Here is a 27014-nt window from a genome sequence, read left to right on the forward strand (position 1 = left end):
TGTAAGTCAATCATTATGTGTTACATTTATGGAGAAACTCAGCTCAAGGGCAGATTAGCTTGTTAAGGATATTGTTGGGGTTTTTTTGGTGGGGTTTTTTTGGCAGCCTTTTCTGACCCACCAGATTCTAGCCCCCATCAAAGATTAAACATGGAAGGAGTGACTCAAGTGCCTAAATATAGATGTCTAGTACCATACTTGGTACTGTCAAGTTGAGACATCTGCACAGGAATGGCAGATACAACACAAGATCTGAAGAAGACTTGTGTCTCACCCGGAGATCAGGTGGAAGAGCCCTGGGCATCAAAACATCACTAGCAACCTGTATTTAGGTAAGTGAATCCCACCCTGGATCAGATGCTTCTCTAATTCAATCTGGCAGTTCCTATGTCCTTATGTTTGCCTGATGTTACAGTCTTACCTACCTTACCATTGTGAAACACGAAACTGCAACATAGCGCGCACCTACTCCAGTACACACTGCTCAAGTTGTTCTGCGATTTATCTTGGACAGCATCACCAAAAAGATCAATGTCAGTCTCACATGGAGACAGGTTCTTTTCCAATATTCCTTCTTGGGGGAACCAGTGCCAATTCCCTGTTATGGATGGGAACAGATCAAACTTACTTGGAAATCCTCTGGGCTGCAGCCTTTCCGACCACTGCCTGCCTGCTGTTTGGTGGAGGCTTTGGAACCAGCTGAGAAGGCGTACTCCGGGATGGCATCACTTTGTGCAAACTGGCTGCCTTCTGGATACTAGAAGTGGCACTAGATGTCTTGTGGGCATCAGAGCCAGCTGGCACAGATATATGGCTGGTACTGGACTGTGAGTAGTTGGCAAAGAGAGCCTGGGTAAAAAAAAAAAAAAAAAAAAAAAAAAGACAACAAAAATATTATAGTAGCTGGTTACTACCTCTCTGAATATTGCTGAGAAAGCTGATGGAAGTGGGTGACATTTTTGAGAGGGATATGCCTGGTAAAGGCACCCCAGAGCTCCAGGGTCAGTCCCAGCCATAAAAAGAAGAGTTAAGTGGTCAAGTCAGTGAAGCAGTTTTTAAAGCTGAATTTTATACCCTCGGAAGCTGGGACTAGCTTCTAGGTAGGCAGATGAGCTTATTACTGCCACAGAATGATACAATTCTGGGTTGAAAAACAAGAGGTCCTATCCACGGTCTGATCTTGCAGCGAGCAAAGTAGTAAAGCTTTTATCACTTTGACTTTCTGCGTGTATCTTGCTAAATTATTCTTTGTATGGGAGGTAGCATTGACATACAGTTCTAGGAAAGAAAAAGATTGTGGGATTGACATACAGTTCTAGGAAAGAAAAAGGTTATGGGGAAGATGTTACAATGCCAGTTCTTCGGTCTAACGCTGTAGGTGCTTGGAATAACAGAAAGGCTCTGGGGTCCCTTCTCTGAAAAAGGAACTTCAGATCAGCTGCTGAGAAAAAGGAAATCCCCAGTAATACCAGGGAACAGAAAATTCTATTCCTGTCGCAGGTGGGAGAGTAAGTAAGTTGGAGATTTGTCACAGGCAACAAAAGCATCTGCATGTTATGAGACACTGGAGAGCTGAGCAGTGGACTGGCAAAGCAAGGAGTGGGGAATGGCTCCCTACGGGAGCTCTGCAAACTGCTCAACTCTTTTCAGAAAGCAGCAACCTGCTGGGAGTTCTGCCTTTCCTCCAAGTCGGTCGCATTCCCAGGGCAAAGAGGCCATACCGTAACCGTGTAGTCTGGCAGCTAGAGGTCAGCGATAGGAGACAGGGGAACAGCTGCGCACTCGCCAGTCACCTCAGCGTGACCCTGGGAGCAGTGCCCTTCACTGGGTTTGTCCTCAGTTCCTTCTCTGGTGCAAAACACCCAAAACCACAGCAAGTGGGCTCCAGGCTCCAGAGAAAACCACAGTCTGAGGGCTGGCTGAGTCTCAGCGCACAGACAGGAAAAGCCCCTCTCCCCCGCAATTCTCTGGCAAATGGCAGGGCAGTGGTGTGTGGGAAGGCGTTTCTGACAGGCAGAGCTCTAGGGAGAAAAGGAAGCGCAGGAGCCAGAACAGGCCTGTTTCCTAACTAGACCTCACTGACAAGATGCCCTTGAGCTCCCAATCCTTCTTAACCTCTCCCTTCCCCGAAGCTCTACCTTCACCGCAGCTTTCAGATTTTGAATAAGTAGCTGGTACAAGTGCAGAAGTCTGGAAAATAGCAGTCACACCCCACCTCCCCCAGCAAAATAAACTAAAATGGAACTTGGTTTAGTGTCTTGCATCTTAAGAGTCTGACAAATCATGAGGTTGGGATGGAGACCCTCAAGCCACTGCACCCCCTTCTTATTCAGAGTGACATGTCATTGTGCTCTCTTTGATGTTATGCGTATTTCCTGTAAGTTCTTTTTCTTGTTATTAAAATCACTAAGATCCTGGAGTCCACAAAGCATACAGTCTTAGTCCCTTCCCTGTGTTAATGTGCATAGTCAAGGAGGTCCGTGACTTTCAAGAAACAGCAAGCGTGGATGCTCTAACAAAGTCTGATCAGCAAAAGCTGAGCTGAGACCTGCCTAAAGAAAGGTCATGGATGTTTTTCTTGAGGAGGATAATGTACTTCCAAAAAGGCCTTTGTCTCCACACTGTGCTGACATTCTGGCTGCCTTCCAGGCAAGGATGGGGAGCCTGGAGGCTGACACAGACCATGGCTTCTGGATTCAGCTACCAAGTATATACTGCCCTGCTGTGAACTCCATGGGGACAGGACAGGAAACCAGGAGAAGCTACCATGCAAACGAAGAGGGCAGCTGGGGAGAGCAGCCCCTGACCACACAAAGGGAGGGCTGGGAAGAGGTTTCAGCACATCTAAGAAGCAGGAGACAGGCCTCATCACTCAGAATTCTGAAGGCTTAGGCTCTAAGCACAGCACAAGCCTAGACAAACGCTGACAGAGGCAGTCCTGAAGCAGGTAGCACCCTACAACTGTTGCTGCTGCACGTAAAAAAACTTTGAACCACACTTCACAGGCTGGCAGATTTAACTTTGGTGCTGAGGAGACATTTGCTTCCCTAACAAGTTCTTAGGGCTACAAATCTGAAAAATACTTAGAACACTATGAGACTTTTTTAGCTAAAAATCACGTAAAGCATTAATGAGTTACTTCTCTTACGTAATTCTCTGGGGAGGTAGGACAGCATTAACCCTGTCCCACACATGAACAATGTTAGCACTGGCAGAGAAACGGAATTTCCCTAAGACACAGGCTGAAGCAATATGAAAACCTAGGTTGAGAGCTCAGATAAGATTCTGACTCCCAATCCAATATTTGCCTCATTAGATCACACCTCTCCTTGCTTCCACATCTACACATGAACACCATACACAAAGCGTTATCTGTACAAAACCAGTAGTTTTTAATTAGAAAATCTCAACATGTACAGCTTGTCAGTAAATATGATGCACATCTAAGAGTATTAGCCAGTAGCTGCTGAACTTGGGCTGCTCATGATTAAAAGCAGGGAGGTACTGTAGTACTTTGAAGAAAAGCAGATATATTAAGATCTTCAAAAACAGAAAGAATGTTCCTGGCAGTTAACATCCCTGTATCTAACACCCATCCCTAGCACAGTAACGGAACAAATGTTGCAAGCAAAAACATGTTCATTCTGTGACCAGAGGAGGTAATGAAGCTCATTTCCTGTGAATCTGTCTTGGGGCTGAATCGTACAGTATCTAATATAAAGCATGCCCCAAATTCTGCCTCCTTTCATGGGTTTGGGGCATTCTTCTGTTGATTTTCTGCTGTCTAATTAGGAATGGTCCCCTGCTGCAGCACCTTTGCCTTAACGGGAACAGCAGTTTAATCCCCTTTCCAGATACATAATCTTTATTTTTATGAAATTTACAAGAAACATAGCTTTGAGATTTTGAACCCATAGCCATTCAGTTTACATTGGACCAGCAAGTCTGAAAACAATGAGAGCCAGCAGTGCATGAGAACAGACAGACAGATGCACACACTCATCTGCTGCATAAAGATCTGTGCAGCGAGTTCCAAATCACTAGCACTGGAAACTGAGATGCTTCTAAGCAATAAAAAATGACAAAGATTTAAGTAAAAAAACAAAAAAAAAAAAAAGAAAAAAAAAGAAAAAAGCAAACCAAACAAAATAAAACTTGCCACTTCTGAAAAGCAACTGCATTTCAGATGACATTGAAAAAACACAGATAATTAAAAGGCTTAGAAGACCTTTGGAGTCATATAAATTGTTTAGTGGAGATTCTTTCAAGCACGTATTAATGAATTCAGTTAAATTAGTTTGCATGCAATAATCAATTGAGTTGCAAATTCTCAAAGTGGCAAAAAAGAACAGGCTCAAAATGTACTATTCACAGTGTTAAACACTGCAGTAAGAGGAACATCTTGGGGTCATCAAAAAACTTAGGAAGAAAAGCAAATTCATGGTATGCAGAGACTGTCCTGAAGCATGTCTTCCTTGGTAAATTCTCCAGAATTAGACTAAAATATACTAAAATAAGTTGACTTGGTGCCACCTTCTTTGTCTCTTTTTTGGTACCGGGAGTTCTCGCTTTCGGTACTGGGAGTTCTCTGGGGCAAGGATTGGGCTATATCATTGTATTGGAAAGATACTTAATACATCTGGGAGTTACCATAATTCTAATAATAGTGACAGGATCAGAAACATGGGGACAAAATCTCAGCTGGTATAAACCAGCAGACTACTGCTTTCAGAACAGTTGTTCTGCTTTACTTAGACTGAGACTTTGACTCATCAGTATCACAAGACTCAAATAGGAAAAATGGTAGTTAGCACATTTAGTGGGAAAACAATCTGAGGGAGAAAGCTGCAAAACAAGAATGAACAAGAGACTTAAGGGGAAGAGAGACTGCAAATCTGACAGCAGTCCAATACATAATAGTTTAGAAAACCGTTTAATGATGTTTAAGCCCACAATCAAATAGGCCCTGTGTCCTCGGGCAGGAATAATGTTACTTCTAGCAATACTAGGAATATTGTTCTGAATACTCAGCATTCCCAGTCAGATCTAAACAAACTGTATGGAATTCAGAAGAGAGTCACATACATTCAAAGAAAAAATTTTGCTGAACTTCATGAACTGGAAAACATTTCACAGAACGTACAATTTTTAAATGATTGAGAGGAGAGTTATCTAAGATTAACTTAGCCCAATGTTTTATAACATAAAATCTAGTTAAACTTCTAATTGAAAATGTGATCATAACTGACCACACAAGTCATTAACATGATTTATGTCTTTTTTAACATGAGCTTTTTTTGATATAAGCAGGACTGATGAGGATCATTCCACTATATGACTGTACTTCTCTTGTTTTAGTTTAGTTTTTTTTCCCATGTGAAATGTTTGGCATAAAATTCTAAACCCAGTAGATGCTAGGCTAAGCAGACAGAACATAGCCACACAGAGAAGGAGGAACCTCCCTAACAGCTAATGGCATTTTTCCAGTACAGGAAACAATTAGAGAATAAACAATGATGGTATATTAACTGCCTTGCCAACTGTAGCAGTGATACTAACATCTAGGTCATAACGTGTCACATGAAGTCTCCTTTAAACATTAAAAATACTGCTATAAGCCTGTTTTTCTTGTCTTTGGTTTGATTTTGTAATTCTTGTTCCTTGATTTTGTTGATATTAGATTTAAGCTTCTTGTCTCCACTTTCAAACTCTGCCCCTTTCTATTTTTTTTCTCTCTTCTCAGGCTCTGTATTGCCTCTGTTCTTGGGCCCTACCACTGCATCCATTTGTTTGTTAGATTCTCATCCGGTCAGTTTGGTGTTTTTCTTTTTGTCCAGGGAATGAAGCACCTATTCTGGCACCAAAGCTCTGTTTCCACCATACTACACTGTGTGAACTTCCTTCCACATACAATGAGTGAAAACTGTTGGTTATTATTCCTCTTCCTCTACATACACAGAAGAGAAACCATCATTCCTAAGTGTCTGGAAAATACTCAACCAAGAGTGGGTGCTGCCACAAAGAAGTATGCAATAAGTCTTCATAATAAGACACATCCACTGCGTGGCAGATGGGGGTATTCCTATTACACAAACACCTGACTAGGAACTTCCATGCTTTCCAACGCATCCACCTCAACTCCAACATATCAAACTGTTTAATGTCCAGGCAGAAGCATTTGCCTATATTATTAATTACAGTGCTTCTGTTATTTGTTCACATGCTATCCATATACATATGACCAGTCCATTTTTCACAGAGAGAAGGAAGGACTGGCATCTAGTCTTGTTCTATGGTCATGCTATATTCAGGATGTGCCTTTAGGTACATTAATAAATGCACTTCACCTACTGACAGATGGCTAGCCCGCCTTCCAACCGTAACAAGAACTTCAACCATCAGGTGAAACAGGCTTGGAGATATCCTTGCACGTGTTCTCCAAAGCAGAGAGGTCATGACACCCTTTCAAGTGATAGGCCTTTGGGTTTTAGGCATATATTTCTTCTGTTGAGAGAAGGTTGAGGGTCTTGAACACAGCAGGCAAGACAACAAAGGGTGGAGAAGATCTCAATGTGTGGGAAGGAACAGAAGGGAAAGAGCAGGCGACAGGAGATAGGTGGCTTACGTGACACTGACTAGGAAGTGTGGTAAAGCAATGCAGGCTAGGATAAGCTACATCAGCGTGGGGGAAAAGAAAGGACAAATGATGGCCCGCAGGAAGTTGTGGGATGGAAGCTGAAGCAGTTTGAGCGGAAAAGAGATGTAGGGCATGGAGTGTGTAAGCAGCAGCAAAGAGAAGGCAGTTGTTGGAAAGGCCAAGTTAAAGGACTGGAGTCTGAGAAGCTAACCAGCAGAAGGAATTGCTCGGTGACAGGAAATAAAGACAGAGCAAGGGATAGACAGATGAAGATGAGGGTAGTGCAGTGATTGGGAGGGGCATCAGAGGATCGGTGCAACTGTGACTGGAAGGGGAGGTCTGGCTGGCTCCATATAATGTCTAGTGGGAGAGGAAGCATCCAAGAGACAATAATTTTATTAAGACCTGATTTTCACTACAGAAAGTTTGAAAGCCCCCATGTCCAGCAAATACCTTTCTTCATTAACGGCAACTTTGGCACAGCCTGAGCCCTGCGGCATGGCAATGGCCTCAATACTGCAACTCCAAACTGCTTGGCTCAGAAGGAGAAGGGAGGGTGAGAAAGGAGGGGGACGTTGTGGGGGTTAGAGGAGGTTTAACAAAGAATCACTTTAACAGAAACTCCTGAGTAATGGCTCTGCCCCAGGCCAAGAATAACATCAGCTCAATGTCAGCAATTAGAAGAGGGCTCAGCCAGGCCCCATGGCCAGCTCCAGCCTCCTCACAGGCACAAGCCAGCTTACAGCCCTTTCCTGAGCTCATGAGCAGCCACAGCTGCCCACCCAGAGCCCCTTGGATAGAGATGAAAAGAAGACCTCCTGCTCAGAGCGGGAGCAAGACAACTGTAAGTGAGGGAATTTAAGGATGGAAACCGCATAGCTAAGTGAGGGCCTTGAAAGGAGGAGTGCAAGGAGCAAAGGCATAAGGGCCTCTTCGCTTCAAGATGCTCCCAGAAAAGGATGAGGGCAATCTGCCTATAACCTATTCTCAAGGATCCTGACTAGTGACTCATCTGCTTCACAGGAGGGAGCGTGGGTGTTCAGACCTCCACATGTTAGCTCTATTCACAGTTTTGTTGTGAGTCCAGTCCTGCCCCACTGCCCAGCAAACAGCTCCTTCTTAACAGAGACCAATCTCTTTTGAGTGAAGGTTTGTTCACCCAAAGACTTCTTGGACATCACTCAGAAGAACCAATACACATCTCTCATCATAACAAAGAACGGTAACGAGTGCATCGATGAACTCATTGTAACCTTGGAAGATTCCTCAGGCAGGATGGAAATGCTGTTCCAGCCACCGTGGTCCCCACCCTGGCATCTAGATGTTGTCCAGAACATCAATAATACAAACCCTTTTTCGTATTTCCTCTAGCTCTTGGACAATTGGCCCATCTTTTCTCCTTGCAATTGTAACAAAGAAGTCATGTATCTTGTCAGACAGTTCTGTGCAAAGCACTGAAAGAAGATCTTAAATGTAGTAATAACAAAATGCGTAGGAGGCCTGGAGAAGATTTTCAGGGTTGCAGAGAAAATTTGCATCTGGCATCAGAGTCAGTGGCCATGCCTCCTGCACACCAAAGACTCTTAAAAAAAATATGTTTGCTCAAAAGAATGAAGATTTTCCTAAATAACTTTTGAGTCCCCTTAACATAGTGCTCTTTTGGTAGCTACATCATATGAGAAGACATCCAGGAGGAGGAGAATTTAGTCGACAAAGCCTTGATGGGGTCTATTTGCCACAGAGGACACAGCTGCAAACACAACCTCAAGACCCTATGTTTAGAAAGGCTGAAATACAACAGTGAGCCAGCTTGAAGCACCGCCCAGGAAGAACTCAAGTCAAAGCATCAGCGACGAGACTAAGTGACAATGAACTGTGCAAACCACAGACAGTTCCAAGGCTGTCTGAGGAACGATAAGGGGCTGCCCTGAACTGGTGCAGGAAAGCAAACAGCAGCATGCCAGTGGCCAAACAGAAGAGGATGCCAATGCAGTGGAAGAAGCCTTTGGGAACTACAGCATCAAAGTGCTATCAAAATCAGTGCACGTGATACCAGTTTTGTTGCAACCTACTTGAAGAGCTACTGCCTTCATAAGAGCTGTGCCATATGTACTGGCTCTGGGGTGGTTCTGCACATTTAAGACTCGCGCAGCGCTGCTGCATCCCAGGCAGGATTTTTTCTTAGTTACCTGGTGCCGGACTTGGCTTTGCTCCAACAGCTGTTGTGACTGAAGTTTCTGCTGCTGAAGCTGCTGCACAGCAAAATGGAGCTGATAGTTGGGATGTGGCAGTGGACTTCGTGTCACCTTGTTGTAGACACTGTTCTCCATCTCTCCTTCCCGGGCAAAATGATGACTTTCTGGAGCCCTGAGAAAAGAAGAGCCATCATGCTTTCACCACTCTGCATATAAGGACTCCTGCTTACAAAGGCACTGCTGCTTCCTAAAATAATACTTAGCCAGCTACAAATTTGTATTAAGTGGCTCCAGCAAGCACAACACCTGCTACAGGTGTCATGTGCCAAATGCCATCTTTCTAAGGAGTTTCTTGAATTCCAGGCTGGCACTGTATTACTAGCCATAAAACCATGTTTGAGGAAAACAAAGGAAAAATCAAGAAAAAAATCTGAACTGGAGCATGTCTGTGGCTGATTAGCATTTAAGAGAGACAGAGTTGCAGCAGGAAAAGAGCTAAGGACTCCCATCACTAATGAGATAATTATTTATTTGGATTTGTAGAGATTTTGTTAATACACTAACACAAGGCTTACAGGAAGCATACACATGCTGCAGTGAGAATGGAATAGAAGAGAGACATTCAGTACAATATTCAAAGAGAGGATAAAGGACTGGTAGGGTGAGGTTGCAACTAGGGCACATACTGACTCTATACAGTTACAACCTAAAAGACCTGAGGGGACTGAAGATAGGCTCATTTCTTCATCGGAGTAATGCAAGCCATTCCCAGAGAAGAAAAGGCCTCCTGCAAAGAGGCAGGAGCTCTTACAACCCAGGCTTTTACAGTGGCAGTTCAGCTGTGGCCTGCAACATGATAAGTACCAACAGGAGCTCACTGGCATGCTTTAAAGTTTGTAAGCCTCGGTGAGAAGGCAGCACCAACACACTTCTACACAAGGCCGAGGGGCTTTGCACAGAGCAGGTGGCAGACTGACAGGACCACAAGGTGTCCTGAAGAGGTTACAGTGGCCCAGCAACGCACACGTCCTGTGCTCACAAGGCGGGATGCCATATGACCCACTGAATCCTGACACTCTGGCTAATAAAACCTTTGAGGCCCAAGTTTCTGCTGATCTCTGTCATGTTTCTCTCAGCCAGTCTTTACAAATATTTCCTTTGGATTTCAAGAGCAAACTTCCGTTGTATTTCCTACATATGTCCTTAGTAACTGGGATGTATAAGATATTTGGTATCTTTCACGCCACATTTTGGAATGCAGGGTCATGCTTTTGGCAAGGGAGTTAACTGCAATCTCTTGCTTCAGGGTCCTATCAAAACTTACAACCTAGATCCTTTGAACATGTCACAGCCTCTCTTGAATGTGTTGCACCTTCCCCCACAAGCTTCATCATCACAGCAAACCCTTGAAATATTCAGAAAGCTGTTTCAAACAAGACCAGAAGCAACTGCCAGCCCTATGCACTTTCCCTCAAAAATAACCTAATGCATCCCTTTCGAAGCAAGTAAGAGGACAAGGACAAGGGTCACTCTCCATACTCAGCTCTTCAGCAACAGAAGAGTAAGACAACCCAGTGGAAAAGGAGTTCAGCTACCAGCACCTCCACCCAGCATCCTCTGGGCCTCCTCCTGCTTGGAGCATCACTACAACTTTCACTCTTACGGGCCACTAGCTGTAGGTAGATTTCCCTAGACTCTGTTCAAGGGATCTCACCCATGCTTCCTCAGTCCTTTGCTTTCACTGTACCACACTGCAACACTAGCTAAATGACTCTCACCCCCTGCTCCCTTTTGCTACAAGAGTCTCAGTCTTTTAGCTCTTTCCCCTTTACCAGTGCTTGGAAAAGTGACAACCATAATGCTGCTAACAGTACTCAGGCCTTGAAACCCAAGTTGTATAGGTCTGAATCTGGTTTTGTGGTTAACCTTGGGAAAGCTCTTCCCTCTTCCAAACGTGCCTTCCCCCTTCTGCCCCCGTAACGAGGTCACCACCTTCTGCTGCTGTGGTTTTACCTGCAGTTGCTCAGCTCTCAACCCATGGATGCACATGTGCTGCTAGCCGACCAGCACTGTCACCTACTGGGCACAGGATGCCACAAAAAGCATTAACTTCAGAGGAGGACAAGACAAGACACAAGGAATCTTGGAAATGATCGCCAGCTGTCCTCTCTCCAATCCCACCAGCTCACCACACAGGTTATCAGCAGGTTGCTGTCACCTGGACTCAACTCCCATCCTAAGGGTAGTATCTGCTCCTTCCACTGCATAGATACAGGTTCCACCATCCATTCAGATGTTAAAGCTCACTAGACTTCTCCTTTGCACGAAGCAGCTGGAGTCTCTGTTACCCCTCCCAGTAAAGTCAAGTTATGCTGATAGCTGAAAAGCACAAAGGACTGTACTGGGAGTAGGATGCACCCTTCGGGAGATAGCTGGGGGACACTGCAGACCAGCCCTTGAAACAAACATCAACTGTACCAGATACAAAGCTGAAGAGCATTCAGGAGCTCCATCATAGTCATGTTGCTGCTTAGTAAACAGCCCGATTAATTCCTCATCAGTATTACTGAAAGATTATGATCTCCAACACCTCTGTTTTGAACTAAACAATTGGATTTGTCCATTTGCCTAGACTAACTTTTTCACACCAGCAATTTCTCAGTGGAGGAAATTTGGTAAGTTCATTCAAAATGCTCCTAAATAGCATAAGCCAACATCGGTTAAAGGGGTTACGTCTCATAGATTTCATAACTAGTTAAAACACATGAAACCAGAGCTAGAATAAATGGAGAGTTTCCAATGGAGGCAAATTACCACTGGGGTCCCACAAGAATCTGTGCTACAGTCTCTGCCGTTTGAAACATTTGTAAGTGATCAAGGAGGGGGTAAGGAAATAAAGAAATAAAAATAAGTTTGCTGCTGAAAAGCTGAAAGTCACTGAGAAGTATGAATAAAAATAAACACATCACTGAATGATCAGACATTAAGGTGGCAGATAACATTCAATTTAATAACTATGAAGTCATGTACCCAGGGAAATGCAATCCTAGTTTTACGCAGTGATGGACTTTGAACTACTTATTTCTATTCAGGAAGGAGATCTTATAACTACAGCTATCAGAGATTTTTCTATGAAAACATGACTAAAATATTCTCAAAAGCAAACTCAAGTGTTAGAAATTATTAGGAAAGGTATAGGGGAAAAAAAACACTACTATGCTAACATATAAACCAAAATTGCATCCACCTCTTGCATACTGAGGATAGTTCTAATGCCTGTGCCTCCTCTCTTCTCAAAAAGCATACAGTAGAACTGGAAAAAGTACAAAGAAATGCTGTAAAGATGATCAAAGGTATGGAACAGCTTATATACTGAGGAATGACTAAATAAATAAGGACTCCAGCTTGGAAAAAGGACAACTGAAAGGAAATATGAAAAATATCTATAAAATCATGAGCTTCAAGGAGAAGGAGAATAGGGAACAATTACTCACCTCTCACGATATAAGACATAGGAAAAACCAAATGAAGTCATCAGGTGGGCAGGTTAAAACAAACAAAAGGAGGTAGTTTTTCTCATAACACATAATTAAACTGTGGATGCCTTCTTACTACGGGAAGCTAAGGATGCCAAAAATTTACAGGGGTTCAAAAATTATTAGACAAACTCACAGAAGCAAAAGCCACTAACACTGTTTATATACAAAGATACCATCTCCTGGCCAGAAAAATCACTGATTATTGAGTCCCAGAGAGTACTGGGGAAAGTATCACCATTCTGTAACATCACCTACTGCTCCTCCACGGGCCACTGTCTGAGCAGGACATTGAACCAGATAATCCATCTCGTCTGTGAAAATGCAACTAGTATCGTTTATGCATCAGGGGTTTGAAACTAAACTTGTCTCAGGTCTCAGTCAGAAGTCAGAGAATTCAGTCAAACACTCTTTAAAGTTTTTGAGTTACACAATTTATTCTAGAAACTAGTGTATGTTCCAACTTCTCTTGTATCTACCTCCAGCTCAGAATCTATAAGGCAAAAAATTTATCCCTTGATCCAAAAGAATGCTTGGGAAGCTAAAGACTGAGTGATTTGTTCTAAAACAGAAGTAAGACAAAACGCAGGAGATAAAACTGATGTAAATGAAAACTCCACTAAAGTTGGGCCTGCTGATAGCCAAACTGGCTTTGTGCCACAGAGACGATGGACTGTGACTGCAGTCTGTAGTACTGTGACAGCCACTAACTGAATGGGAAAACTTCAGGATCATTTCCTTGATCCTCATTTCTTTTGTTTTGAGATATCTAGCAAAGGAATAACAATCATGGAAATACAAATACTGAAGACTGATGGTCCAGTTTTTAAAAATGCACTGGGATTGCTGCCTTGCTCCAACCTTCATCCACTTAATTCTCAAATGCTTTCATTTTGTTTCTAACCCATTTTAATCTACTTTTTCTGTTTTAACCAATATATGATCTAGAGTCCAAAATAAATTCTTTAGTATATAATATTGCCCAGATAAGCTTGGTTTAAACTACCCAGGAAAACACTGTTGAAACTATGGTATTATATCTTTAGGAGGAACTAAATAAATAAATTTAAAAAAACAAAACCAAACACAAAGACTTTGGCTAACATCTTTCTGCAGCATAGACTGTCTTGTATACAACTCCCCGCAGTTCCAATACCTCCTCTCCACACAATGCAGCACAATAGAACTTACTTTTCTGTAGATACTATATTGAAAACACTGTTGCTTGCCTGAGTAGATTTTACTCTCATAGCCTGCAGAATCCTTCTGGACTGAGTATGCTTCCGTTAGCTTCCATACTTCTTTATAGATGGAAATCAATACAAATTCATTATACATCACTTCAACCTTTTCCAATCTAAGCATTAAATATTTCACAACAGAAAGCCTGCATATTTACAAGTCTTAGGATCACTTTCACAGGAAGATGTTTCATCTGCAGTTTTGGAAAGTCCCCATGTAACATGTTATCAAGTTGCTGCTATTACATCTAACGTAAAGCTTGCCCTGGTACAGAACGTGGCTCAGGATCTGAGACTCAATGTGCTGCTGCCAGAGACATACTCCAGCTCTCCATCTATTTGCCATGCTCACAGGAATGAATGCATCATGGTGCAGCTTCTATTCTCAGTCTCTGCCTGTTGGATGATTTATCCAAGGATGACAGCACCTTTGCTCCCTTCCTGAAGTTGGCTCTTCTGCTTAAGGAATTCTACAAGCAGCTCAGCATAGTAATGAAGGCTGGAAAAAAGCGGTAAAGGACCTCACACCTTAACAGATACTATAGAGTTCACATGGAACCGAGACTACATAAATACCCCAAACCGAAGGAAAAGCTTTTTCACAACTCGCACCATTTTAGGCAAAGCCAAAAATAACCAGAAAACCCCACACCCCCCCAACAGAAATGACGATTATAGAGTCAGCACTCACAGACCTGCTTGTTTTCATTTCAGTGCTTGAACACTAATGATTGACTCAATATTCATTTGCTCACATGTACAGATGACAGATATAGACATAGATGCACCTACATGTAAATGGGAAAGAGAAATTCCTGCCTGTGCCACCAGAAGAGATTGGGTTTTGTTCTGTCAGCCAGGCTGGTTGTGAGCAATCTTCTCACAGCTTGCTCAGGATTATTTATGAGTTGCTTAGTTTAAAGGACCTGGCCAGGATTCAGGCCTTCACTATGTACAGGAAATCTCAGCCTTGGCATTATGGCCCATCCTTTGTAAGCAAGACTCTGTCCTTCCAGCAGCTCTTAGGGCTACTCAGTATTTTTGGCAAGAAACCCACAGCGTTCCTTTCTTTCAACTGTAGCTTTCATAAAGCCTGGGCCAGAATTCCCTGTTCCTCTTCACCGACAGCATAGGACCTCTCTGCAGCATTTTGCATCACAAAAGACACAGGTTTGCTTCTGAGACAGACTTCAACAGATCTCTGTGCTATTACGATCACAGCCCAGCCTAAAAGTGCTAGAACACCATGCACTCATCTCCAGGTTTTCTGGTTCCAAATTCCCCTTCTGCTCTAGTTCTCTCTTCCAATTTATTAGCCCTTTTCTGATGTAAGCAACACTTATGCAATCAACTGCTTACCCTTTACTAGAAACTAATGCTAGTGCACTAAAATACTAAATGCTAATAAAATATTAATACTTTTGTTCGTTGACTACAGGGGAAAAAAAAGTCTTAATAAAATCCAGCCTCCATACAGAAGGGATGTGGTTATCACCTCTTACAGAAAGGAGAGAGCTGGTTTCCGTTCCCACTTCAAATGGATTTGAAGGCAATATCAGGGACCGAAGCTGTAGACAAGACCAGACCACAGAACACCACTCATAGAATTCTTTGTAACTATGAGATTCTATCTGACAATCAGCAAGTCTGTACTAAAAGACTGATGCTGGTAGCTACTAATGATATAGCTCACGCTTCTCCTAGCATCCATCATCCCTAAGTAACTCATTCAAACACCTGACAAAGCAAGGTCTACTACCACACCACCACCGCTGAGATGAATGATACCATACGATAAAAGACAGTATCAGAGGACAGGGAAACAAAAAATCCTTACTAAAGTGAAACTACAAGGAAATAATCGAGGGAAGGGACAGCAATGCAGGAGTAGAAGGGATCCAGAATATGTTTTCTTAATGTGTAATTTGGATATAAATTGGGTTTAAAGCTTCCACTGTTCCCCCCCCAAAAAAATTAAGGATTTTTTAATATCATAAATATTACACATAGGGCTTTCCTTTATATTTCAACTGAAGCCTTCTTCCAATGGCACAGCTGGGCACTTGTTTGATACCAACTCCTCTGTGGCAGGCAACAATACCAATTCATGACGTATACTGACGTTCCTCGTATATTGCTCACTAAGCAGGCACTTTTGAAACATTTGAAATGTGCCTACATCCCATTGAAAGGCAATGCAAACTAGGCTCAAATTACCTGTCAAAATGATACTTCAGCATTCTTGAAGAATACTCATCTATGTTTAACCCTGCTTAGTTTGTGAGAACTGATAGGATCATAGCAGGAGTAAGTATAGCTGGAGGTCTAGCAAACTGAGAAAAGAATTATCCTCCTCCTAAATGAGGAAACAAGCTGACAGCGAAAGTACTTTGCATCCTTTCCTGTAAAGGCCAGAGCTAAGGATGAACAAGGGCTGTTACTGGCAATAAGTTGAACCCAGTACATTTATAAATCAGTGTTCCCACCTTGCCACGGAATGCAAGACAATCTTGGGCAACATTTTCTTTCCCACAGGGCATTCAGGCGGTATGACAAGTCCAGGAAGCTTTCAGTACAAAGTCTGGGCGAGCACCAGCTGCTAGAAAGTAGTTGGCATAGTAACTGATGATTCTGTCTAGTATGGCAGCTCCCAGTATCCTGCTGACTTATGTTCAGGCACTCAGAAAAACACAGAACATTTTCTTTGGCACACTACATGCTTCTACCATCCCTAACAATAGGCCCTAGATTGGGGCTGGCTATGGAGCAATGATAAACATAGTGGGACAAAGCCCAGGATGCTGGGGGCCTGGCTGGGATGCAGGACTGTCGGGCCTCTCACAGCGCCACTTGCCTCAAGGCCTTTCTTTGTCTTTTCTCCCTCTTTCCCTCCCCTCAGCTTCAAAAGCAATAAATTAAAAACTGAAAAACAGAGCAACAAGTCTTTGAGGATGGCTTGCTCCTGGCTTCTACTGTTATCAGGGGCATCTACAAAAGAGTGACTTTGCTGTAGATTAGTCAGCAAGAGTTTGCATTTTAGCATGGTCTGTAGTTCGGACTGCTGCAATGTGCAAGCCCGTAAAGCATCCAGCGGCAGCTATGTTACAAAGGTAAAGGTAGCTTTTCAAAAAACAGGGGGGAACAAAGCATTTTTAATATCCCTAAAAGAGCTCAGCCTAGGACTTGGGAGTCATCTGAGGCCCAGGGAGCTGTCCAGAACTCGCCACGGTGCAGGCACTTAAACAGGGAAAGGGCAGGCAGGAAGCAGCTGGCCTGTATAAAACAAGGATGCCATCACCTGGCCTGCAGTCTGCTTTTGAGCTCTGCAAGAGAAGTCAAGGAAAAGCTTTTAAAGTTAATGAGCAGCCTGTCAAGGCTGCACTGGCATAATAAACATGTGGAACTGCATTTTGGGTTCAAATCCAGTTCAAAGTGACAAACACAATCTCCCGTGGTGAAGGTGTTGCAGAGATGTAGGAGTTATTGTCCCAGACCATCAAACTTTCCCTCCTTAGTGATCAGGCACAGATGCAGGCATCTTGTAATAGTTCCAGCCTTAGTTCTTCAGCTCCCCGCTTGCCCAGCAGCTCAAGCTACTATTACCTACACAGAGGCTCTTACCATCAGTATCTTTGTGCCATGAGACAACAGAAGATGTACAAGGTCCATAGGAAAAGCCTTGGGACTAAATTGGTTGAGGCAAAGAACACAAAAAGTTCCGTGGACTTAACTACAATCTCCAGATCCATTCACAGGTTAACTGTAATAGCTACCAGAGGCATCATTCAAGCATCCGAGGACGTTTTAATGTGCATAATTACTAGCAAATGCCAGGAGTCCCCTTCTGCTATTGTCACAATTCCCCCTTTCAACTGAAAGAATTGATGTTGTTACAAGAATTTTATTCAAAAACAAAAATGTGAACAAAAGCATCCAACTCATCTCCTTGTAGTGCAGGATTAGCACATGTTTCAGTGGCTGGAAGAGTTCATGTGTCACACTCTCAGCTGCATAACTCCACAGGCAGGTACAACAATTTTCCCTGAGATTCCTAATTAAACTTATATTTTCTGTGGTTTATTGCATGACCTTCCTCTTATTTCAGGTCTAAACCTTCACTGCTAGGGCTATGCCTCCCTTGAGCTTAGCCAGCCTTGGCACACTTACCTTCCTTCATCTTTTTCCTCATTTCAGTCCCTTCTGGCCTTTGCTTGTATATTGCCTTTCTCTGAACTTCTTCCACTTTATCAGTGTTTGGGGCTAGGCAAGTGCTCAAAACTGAGCACATTATTCCAGATGTGCATATACAATAGCTATACAGGGAAAGCCCACTGCCTTCTTGCTCCTTCACTTTATAAGTACTATCAAAGTTCATGGGCCTCCTTTTCTGGTATATGGTGCTGTATAATTTATTTCCTGCTCCCTGGCTTCTGAAAATTATTCCTCCTATTTCCCTGCCATTGAGAAACCTGCCTTTTGGAGCAAAAAGATTTTCTTATAACAAAGGCAATGTAGTGCCTACCCAGTTCTGCAGATCAAGAATTAAGTGCATTTTAGGTCCTGGGTCCCCATATACAGGCACATTCATGAGTGTAGCAGGTTAGCAATGGGGTGCATCAAAGCAGCCTTTGACAGTCTAGGAGGGGAAGGGCAGGTGAGATTATGGAGCACTGGAGAACCTCTGCAGGCAAGGCCTAATCTACCTCAACTATTCCCAGATTTAGCTAGCATTATCAACCTTTTACTTCCAGGAGCACTAAACCTGCCAGTCTTAGCAAATGAAGTATTTACCCTTCAGTGGAGCCAATTTCTGTTGGGCCCCTAGTAGCATCCTTGGCTCCATGTCAGTTACAAAATACTGTCAGTCTCTCTGATCTGGAGAATACTTGGCAGGTAAACACCACTGTATTTTTTTTCTTCTCTTTACATATGGCAGCTTTGAAATTCACTAGCAGAAAGGCTAAATCAAGAAAACTAACAGCCAGCTGGCTGCAGAGTTCAATGCCTTCGTCCTGTTGTGGCTCATCAGGTCACTGGAGAAGCAATGAAGGCATCTGAGCGTATCTCCTCCATGTAATCTAGATTACTGAGCACATCTCCATGTGATCGACATTAACAAAATCATATCACCCTTTCTACCCTCAATTAGTACAAACATAGGGGTGAACTTTACTGAAGTGGAAGGTGGTTCTGGCTTCATGTTTCCTGCACATATAGTGCAAAAGTATTTTAACGAGATATAGATACAATAAGATTGACACAGAAATCTGGTATCATTGTGGTCTCATAAGAAAACCTTGGGGAAGATTAGCTGCTTAAATCTGACGTGCAACTGCCTGAACAGTGTCATGTGGTGTGTGTCCCCATCCCGCCAATTTTAAAGTATAATTAAAGTATTAATTAATGAAGTTCAGACAGAGCAGGAAGAGTCTGAGTGAGGTTACTTGACTGCACTGTCTAGCTGTGCTTTAAGATAAGTAATTCAGACTCAGACAACACGTTAAGTGCCAGCTTGAATTTGATCATTTGTCTAGCCCAGGCAGAGTTTCTGGGGTGATTATACACAATCCACAGAACTCAAAGTACCAGAAACTTAAGATGGAATACTGCACCATTTACAGAGATGGGAAGGGTATTTCTTGCTGCACAGTTTCCACTGTAAAATGCTACCATGGATCAAGTGGATCAACAAAAAACATGACTTGTACTGACACTCTTCTACTTTTCTGCTATCAATGTAGGCAAGTCTATTGAAAATCAAACTGGAAAAGACTGATAGGCTCTATTTATTCCTAGCCATATATTTTTTTAGTGCTTTAGCCAAGCAGATTTTGCATTTTATGGGTGGATAGCAGCAGTAGCACATAAGGATGGAAACAGTAAATAGACACTGCTATCTGTCTAGAATAGGCTTATGACTGGGTCTGTAATTGAAGTCACTAATCTCTCCTGGAAACCGATATTCCCTTCCTCTCTCCAGAGAGGCAAGGGTTAAGTCAGGACCAGTAAGTTAGCCCTGCACCCTGTAATGCCTCCTTTGAAAAGCCGATCACACAGTTTACAGGGAAGGAGTGAGAGTGCAGCTGCTGTCCCAGCCAACATTTGGTTCCTATTACAGTGAGTAAGTCTCCCTCTCCCCCTTTTCTACTCTTCCCCCCCCCCCCCCTTTTTATATTAAAAGTCCATCAAACACATTTTTTCTCCTTAATATTTTCCATGAAGTTTCCTCCTGCATAGGCTTTCCCAGAGTGTGGTGCTCTTTGCTATATGTGCTCAAGCAGCAGCTGCAAGATCCCACTTGAATAAGAGAATGGGGAATGAAGAAAGCAGCTCAGGCCCCCTGTTCAAGTCTCAAGAGGCAAGCAAGAAGTTACAGTTGGGCTAACCTGGTGAAATCTAGAGCATTTGAGAAGAATAAACAAACAAACAAACAAAAAACAGGCTGTTGAGTTTTGTAGGGTTAGGATTCATGAGACAGGGTAGAGTAGTCAAAGCACACTGGCCCAGCTCAGAGCTAAATGCTCCTGCCACCATCAGCCTCCCAGAAGACATAGCACAGGATGGTGTTAACACTACAGGGCCTTAAGGGTTCCTCCAGGGTTGTGCTGTCCAGGTGTCACACCACTTGAGGCCCAAATGAATTTTTCAATTGTGCTGTATGACCATGGAGTAGAGATGTCATACGCTCCTAGCTTCAGGTGTTTTGTTGTCCAAATATTTAATACCAAGCACATAAAGAAACCTCTGAAGAACGTGACAAGCCTCTAGGTTCCACAAAATTTCCACTGACGTTCGCTAAAGCAACCAGCTTTGCTTAGCATCCAGTACACCTATCATCTTGCTATGCGGTAGATGACCCTCCAACAAACATCTCAGAGAAGACTTGATAAATCTGAAAGCTTAAATGGTCGGTCTATGGGGATGAAGCATGCTGAAATATAAAGTTCCCTGGCATCGCAGAACTTCACAAGAGAAGTGACACTTCTACACTTGCAATCTATACCTAAATATACCTAAAGGGAAGGCCAGAATCTGTTCTGCACTTCCAGAGCAAAGATGTACAAATTCACCTAGTCGGGGACTGTGGAAAGTGTCACCTGGAAGCTAGCTAGGCCAGTCACGTTAGGAGAAATGCTCAAGGTAAGCAGCAGAGTAGCACGGCACCAGCAAGATGCATCTGCTGCTACCATGCGGTAACACAACTAAATCTGTATAACATCTAGCTGCTGAAATGCAGTAAAATAAGAAAAAAAAAAAAAACAAAAAAACCAAGAACTAAAGGTCATTTCTCTGGGTCCTTGCCGTGAGGCTGTATGCTTGTGGTTAACAGACTCTTGGTTTTGGACAATTCCCCAAGCATCGGTACAACGGCAGAGTAAAGGTCCTCAAGAGATCTTTTCCCTTAAACAACTGAAATTTATCAACCTAGCTCCAATGTAATGAAGCTAGAGGAGTTTCCCAATAAACAGAAGGTAAACTTACGCAGCCTCCTAAGCCCAATGGCATTTATAAGCTGGCCAAAGAAGCATCTCTAGCACTCTTATCCTCCTGACGTTATAAACTTGATTCTGTATGCAGCTTCTGCTCTCCTTGTCCCTCAAGTGGGTTTAGAAAAGGTAAGAACACGGGACAAGAAACAGACTGGATTTGAGAGTGATCTCCCACCTGTTACACAGAACATTTTTTTTCCTCCTCATGTTCCTTTTGCTGTTATGTTATGCTGGAATTAAGGGAGAAAATGTTTTTACCTCTACCTCCTGCACAAAGATAACTCACCTGCTGTGGCTCCCTGAACATTTAACAATGGGATAGAGAAAGAATAGGAAGAGATGACTGTGCCTGTGTCAGCACACACTTTCTAAAGTCTGTAACAAAGTGAATACATAAAATGTAATTGGGGTAAGGGGGTGGGTGGAATACGCTCAGATCCACAAAGAAAGAATACTAGTATGAGTTACTACCTATTGCAGAAGCTGACTCAGGAGCTGTGTATGCTGCATAGACAAGACCATCCTATCACAAAACGTTGCAGAGAAAAAAAAAGCAAGCTACTGATAGAGAGAGACCACAGACAACATAAACCATGACATATAGACTTATGGCCAATGGCACATTGGCACCAAAGCAATCCCAGGGCTGTGGTGCTAGTTGTTTTACAGCTATCTTTTTTGGAATCCATGCAAGCCTCGTGATGGCCACACAATGCTGTATTTGTATTGTAAAAGTTAAATACTACTTTTCCCCTCTCTCCACTGGTCGCCCAACTTCCTTAGACATAACAGGAGATGCATTCTGGAATTGCTTATTTCAACCAAGACAGTGTAAGTTTCTAGCAATGGTCTTCAAACTAAAACTGACAGAAGTTTTCCAGGTCTGTAGTGTTCCTTCGCAGAATCCTCCAGATATTCCCTACTTGCAGCAAACTTCTTTTCAGAAAAGAATTCTGCCTTAAAAATCCACAAGGTATTTTTCGAACAAATTTGCTGTATTTTGTTGACAGCTGAAGCCTACAAAATACCTTCAGAACAGAATGACAGGTTCAATTTTGAATTACATGTTATAAATTTTAAATATGGAAAGAGAAAATATTTTAGAAAAATCCATAGCCAGCACCAGAACAACAACAAAAATACCCCCAGCGCATCTCCTTCCCGAAACTTCTTGTGTATCCATCCCTCACTACTGCCTCCAGAAAGCTGTGGTCACATACCAGGACTGGATTATAAAGAACTACAAGAAAAGAGTGGAAAGACTTTCTTTTTATAAAGACTCACCTGAGAAAGCAAGCTCTTCAAGTACTGCAGCGCAAGAATCTCCCCATTTATTGGCAGTCTGTCCTCAAAAGATTAATACCACAGAAGCATGTTGCCTTTCCAGAAGAGACTATTCAGTTTACAATTTTAGCCTCCTTGCTGGTCTTTTGTTTTAAGCTCTACAGAATACAGTCCCCATGCCACTCTAATATGTTGTTCCATAAATTCCCACCTCCTATTGGGATCAATCTACTTTACCTGAGAACAGAGCTCAGCTTGCAGCATTTCCAGTAACCCAATGTTTCAACAAGAAAAATCATGGAGGAGTTCACCTTATCCCAAAGGAGTTCAGTATTCAATGGAGTAAACCATGTTACAGCATCTTGTTTCTGGCAGAGAAGACTTAAGTGAGTAAAGGGGAAGCTCCCAGCTAACCAGTCTCCAGCAGATACGGCAGTGAGTAGCGTCTATTCCTGCTTTAATGAAGCTTTAGTTTAGCCACCACATTTCTCTCTCTCTCTCTCTCTCTTTCCTTATTGGAAAGATGATCTGGTCCCTCTAGTCTCCTCAAGAAGTTCTGGGGCATCAAGGATGTAAATCTCTGCCTATTTCATGTGGCCATTACAGAACAAAAGATTCAAATTACTATGATTATATTAGGAGGGGGCAAAGCAGAAGAACCATGAGGAAGCAGTAATTAGGAAGGCAGAGAAAATCGAAGTGAAATAAATTTATTACTCTAATAGGCCCAAGCAAGTGCAAGGTGCTTCACTGACACGTGGCACAAGGCACTATAACTCAAAGAGTAAAATATAATAAAGCAATACTATTGCTAATGCCCACATACTTGGTTTAATTAATTTAATTTTATTTCCCTCTCTCTATCCTGGCACTGTAAAGAAGAATGCAACACACGAAGGCTGGGGGAAGAAGTGCTGCACAGGGCTGAGGCGGCATACCTGGCAGCTGCTAAAACAGAACTTCAAAGTCTCAGCTCCTTTTGAAAACCCATCAGGCAAGAACCACTCCTCCCCTTCAGCTTCTTTAGGAGCTGGTACACTTAACCACTTCAGCATGTTTGGCAGCTCTACAGCCACTTCCAAAGCAGGTGGTGGAGTGGAAAATTGTGGGAGAGCCCCAAATCACTCAGTTGTCTCCCTCTTTCCCCAGCAGGCAGCGACACATGTGCTGACCAAGCAGGCCAGCTGACAAACCACAATTAAGCACAGAGAACAGGGATTTTGTGATTACACCTCTGAAACTACAGAAAAGGCCCAGACTTACTTCAGTAAGCTGGGTCAATGATATCTTTCCCCAAGAAACTGTAAATCTGATGACAGACAAAATCTGTCATTAGAGGAAGATGAGTAAAAGGATGTTCAGATAATTATACTGTATAGTACAAAGAGCTGGCACACTCTAAAGGCAGTTCCCAGACTTGCCTAAGATTTGTTAAAAGATCCCTCTCTGTCAGATCCCGTCTGCTGAAGATGCTCAAGTTGTACAAAACTTACTTGGATCACCCAGAGCTTGAAATCTTTTAAGTGAGATTTCTGCCTCCATCTACAACTACAGCTAGGAGGTAGAGACCAGGTAAGCACTGGTTTTATTTGCAGCACCTAGGAAAAAGCTTTTTGATTCTGTCCATTTGAACAGGCACCCATATTTGTGATGTTTCCTCCTCCGGTGTGACAGAAGAGTCTACGATGCAGTTGCACCAGCTCTGCTGGTCATCCCCACTGCACACTATATCCATCTTTTCCCCTTGGGATTTAAGAATAGGAATCTATGACAGTGCTGCTTCCTTAGGAACGCAACTTTGCTTGATTCCTTAATGACTGATTATGGGTAGGCCTTTCGATTGCTAGGTCTTCTGGACTGTATATGGGTGTTGAATATTTCTAATGACTCTGAAATCCAAAAGCCAAGAGTAGGTATCTTCAGAGGAAGTGCAATAGCTTTCACAGGAATTTGTGGTTAAAGATGAAAAAAAGTTATGCAATTCTATACTCCATTCCAACCCAATCCCTTTTTCTAGAGCCAAAATGGAATTGTTTCCTACAGTGTACAGAGAAAATTGTATAATTAGTCAGAAGCTCCCAGACTCAGGAACACAGATGGGAACCATGGAATCACTACCTCAGGAATTTCACCAAGTGATTGCACATAAAGCTAAGCATGAGCACATCAAAGATGCAGCTGCAGATACTAAACCCTTATAAGGACAGGCTAAAATATCCCAGCCACTTGGTAGAATAATGTCCTTTCAAGAGTCCCCTCCTAACATAGATAAGGCACATCAAGAGAGGACAATAACAATAGTGTCCACTATTGGATCAAGACATCTCCATTATATGTCACTTTATACTTGATGCCTTTTCGTGATGATTCAGCAAACATTCTAAATAGAGTAGACTTTTCTCACAAAGGCCACAACTGATATATTTCATAGAAAATGAGTCTATAGTAAAGGCAAATATGAGTGCAAACATGGCCTCCCAGATGGCTTGAGCTGAACACAGGAACATTTACAAAGAGGTTAACCTTCACGTTGTGTACTGTTTATGGCTCTCTAGAGACTGGTTGGAGTATAAGACAATAAGCAAGCTCTTGCATAAAGGTGAATAACAGACATTAGAAAAAAGCTGAAAGTAAATGATGAGAGTAGTTGTTACCTGGTTTTGCTACCTAACAATATACACTATAAAAAGAGTGAGATTTTGATAAGCAAGATGCAAAGAACCATGCATTCTGCAGCAACAAGCAGAACAATTCAGTCTATGAAGTTACATGCTATCAGGAATTTAGATAATTTCAGAGTGAGACATGCAAACAACAAAATACCCAGCACCATAGTTCTCTTGCCTTTCACAGAAGTGCTCCTGTAACACAAGCCTAATGTATACACTCATATATTCAGGTTCTGCAATGCTTCAGAGGTTATAATATGTTAACAAAGATTTTGTTCTGTTTAGAAAATACCAACAAAGAAAACCACTGCACTACATGAATCTTACTCTGCCCCCTATGCCTCAAAATGACCTAGAAAGTCACGCATAGCTTCATAACTTCCCTTGTCTTCACACAGATAAGTAGAAGATACTTTAGTATTTATATAATTTAGGTTATCAGCAGCAGCAAGAAAGTGGAATTTCAGAAACAAATGAAAACATGACTCTGACCTTTGAAAAAACCAAAATCAGTTATGCAAACAATGTCCTGAACAGGACAAAACACTTAAATGACTAAAACTGGATTAGATCCAAGTTTCTTGAAATCTACCAGAATAATCCAATTATTAAAACTGGGCTTTCAAAACTATTTTAGCAGTATCTATTAAGCTATTTTATTTAAGAAATAATTTTAAAATGTTTGATACGCATTTAACTACATTAAAGTATTTGTGAACTTTAATAAATAACAAAGAAAGTTATTGTTCCTTTGGATTTTTAATGAAATTAATTCCACATTAAAACACAGCTCCTTCTTGAGGGTTTTCAAATTTGAAGAAAGATTAGTGAGTTCTCCATATTCAAAACCAAACTCTATGAAAGGCAGCTGTTCCAAAAAATCTTAATAGGCAGCTTTTGTTGGAACTGTTCATAAGGGATAGGCTCTAAACTTGCTTTTCTTTTTTTTTTCTTTTGTAAGGAAATTTGAAAACAGAAAGCTAGGGTGATCAGTGTCAATAGGAAACAAAATCTCACTCTCTTGGAGAATATTCTGGAGATATTATATGTGGTTCTTTATTAGAAAGAGGTATGTTTAGCAACACACCTAATTTTAAGAACAGCACCGTCTCTGAAGAATCACTTTCGGGGTGCTCAGAGTTTCAAGAGCCTGTGCTTAGACCTTACACATGGTTTTCTTTGCTGATTTCTTCACAACAGATGAGATTGTGTTCTCTTTGCCATGTTGACTGCCTGAGTTGGAAAACCTTTAACTGCTGTTCAAATTATCATCTACCAGAAGGTATTTACAGAGAAGCCAAAATCTGTAGCATCATGAGACTGGCAAAGATTCTTACACCCAAGTGTCTTCTAGTGGAGCTGCGATCAGAAATATATTGAACAGAACACTTTTTAACAAGTCATTTCAAGTTTTTTCTAACACCACAGTTTGAGATTTTAAGAAACAGCCATGGGAAATAGAAGTCAGTATGTTGTCTTTAATGAGTATTGGAAAGTTCTCATTTGAAATTCAGATTTTTTTGTAAGTGACAGAAGTCATAAATCCTAGATACTTATGTATCAGTACCATAGAAGACCAACATAGGTGTCAAACCCAAGCTTCTGACTAAAGAGTATTATTCCATTTATGCTGTTCTGTGGCTAAAATCTCAGGAAAGAAAATTCCCTTAAGATGCTGTATTAGTTGTAATAATAGATGTGGATCCGAAAGTTCAAACCGTTTCTAGGAATGCCAAGCCTTTGTTGGTATGACTGTTACCTCCTTGCAGATCTACACTCAGTCATCATAAGCAAGAAAGAAAATTCTTAAAACTTACTCATTTCAAGTCTTGGTATCTGCAGCTTTTTAAAACGCTAAGTGAAGAGAAGCTGACACCTTTTTACTCATCAGCATCTTTATCCCAATACCAAAAAAGAAACAGAAGGTCCAGACTTGAGGTTTCTTCCTCCTCTTCACATGGT

The 27014-nt window shown here is 42.1% G+C and overlaps 1 protein-coding gene across 7 annotated transcripts in view; it reads right to left on the bottom strand.

The window, feature by feature from the left end:
• TTLL5 (tubulin tyrosine ligase like 5) overlaps nucleotides 1-27014 on the bottom strand; it is a 133183-nt gene that overhangs the window by 15712 nt on the left and 90457 nt on the right. For 4 of the 7 annotated variants that reach the window (XM_055806050.1, XM_055806041.1, XM_055806044.1 and 1 more), the window contains 2 exons: nucleotides 8827-9004; nucleotides 629-849 (listed from right to left, as the gene is read on the bottom strand). In XM_055806050.1, the coding sequence (XP_055662025.1) occupies nucleotides 629-849; nucleotides 8827-9004 (399 nt within the window). Of the gene's footprint in view, nucleotides 1-628; nucleotides 850-8826; nucleotides 9005-27014 lie in introns of those variants that run through there. The other 3 variants (XM_055806086.1, XM_055806070.1, XR_008747481.1) reach the window with 2 other exon arrangements.

This window comes from Falco peregrinus, chromosome 1 (assembly GCF_023634155.1).
Source record: "Falco peregrinus isolate bFalPer1 chromosome 1, bFalPer1.pri, whole genome shotgun sequence".
NCBI lineage: Eukaryota > Metazoa > Chordata > Aves > Falconiformes > Falconidae > Falco > Falco peregrinus.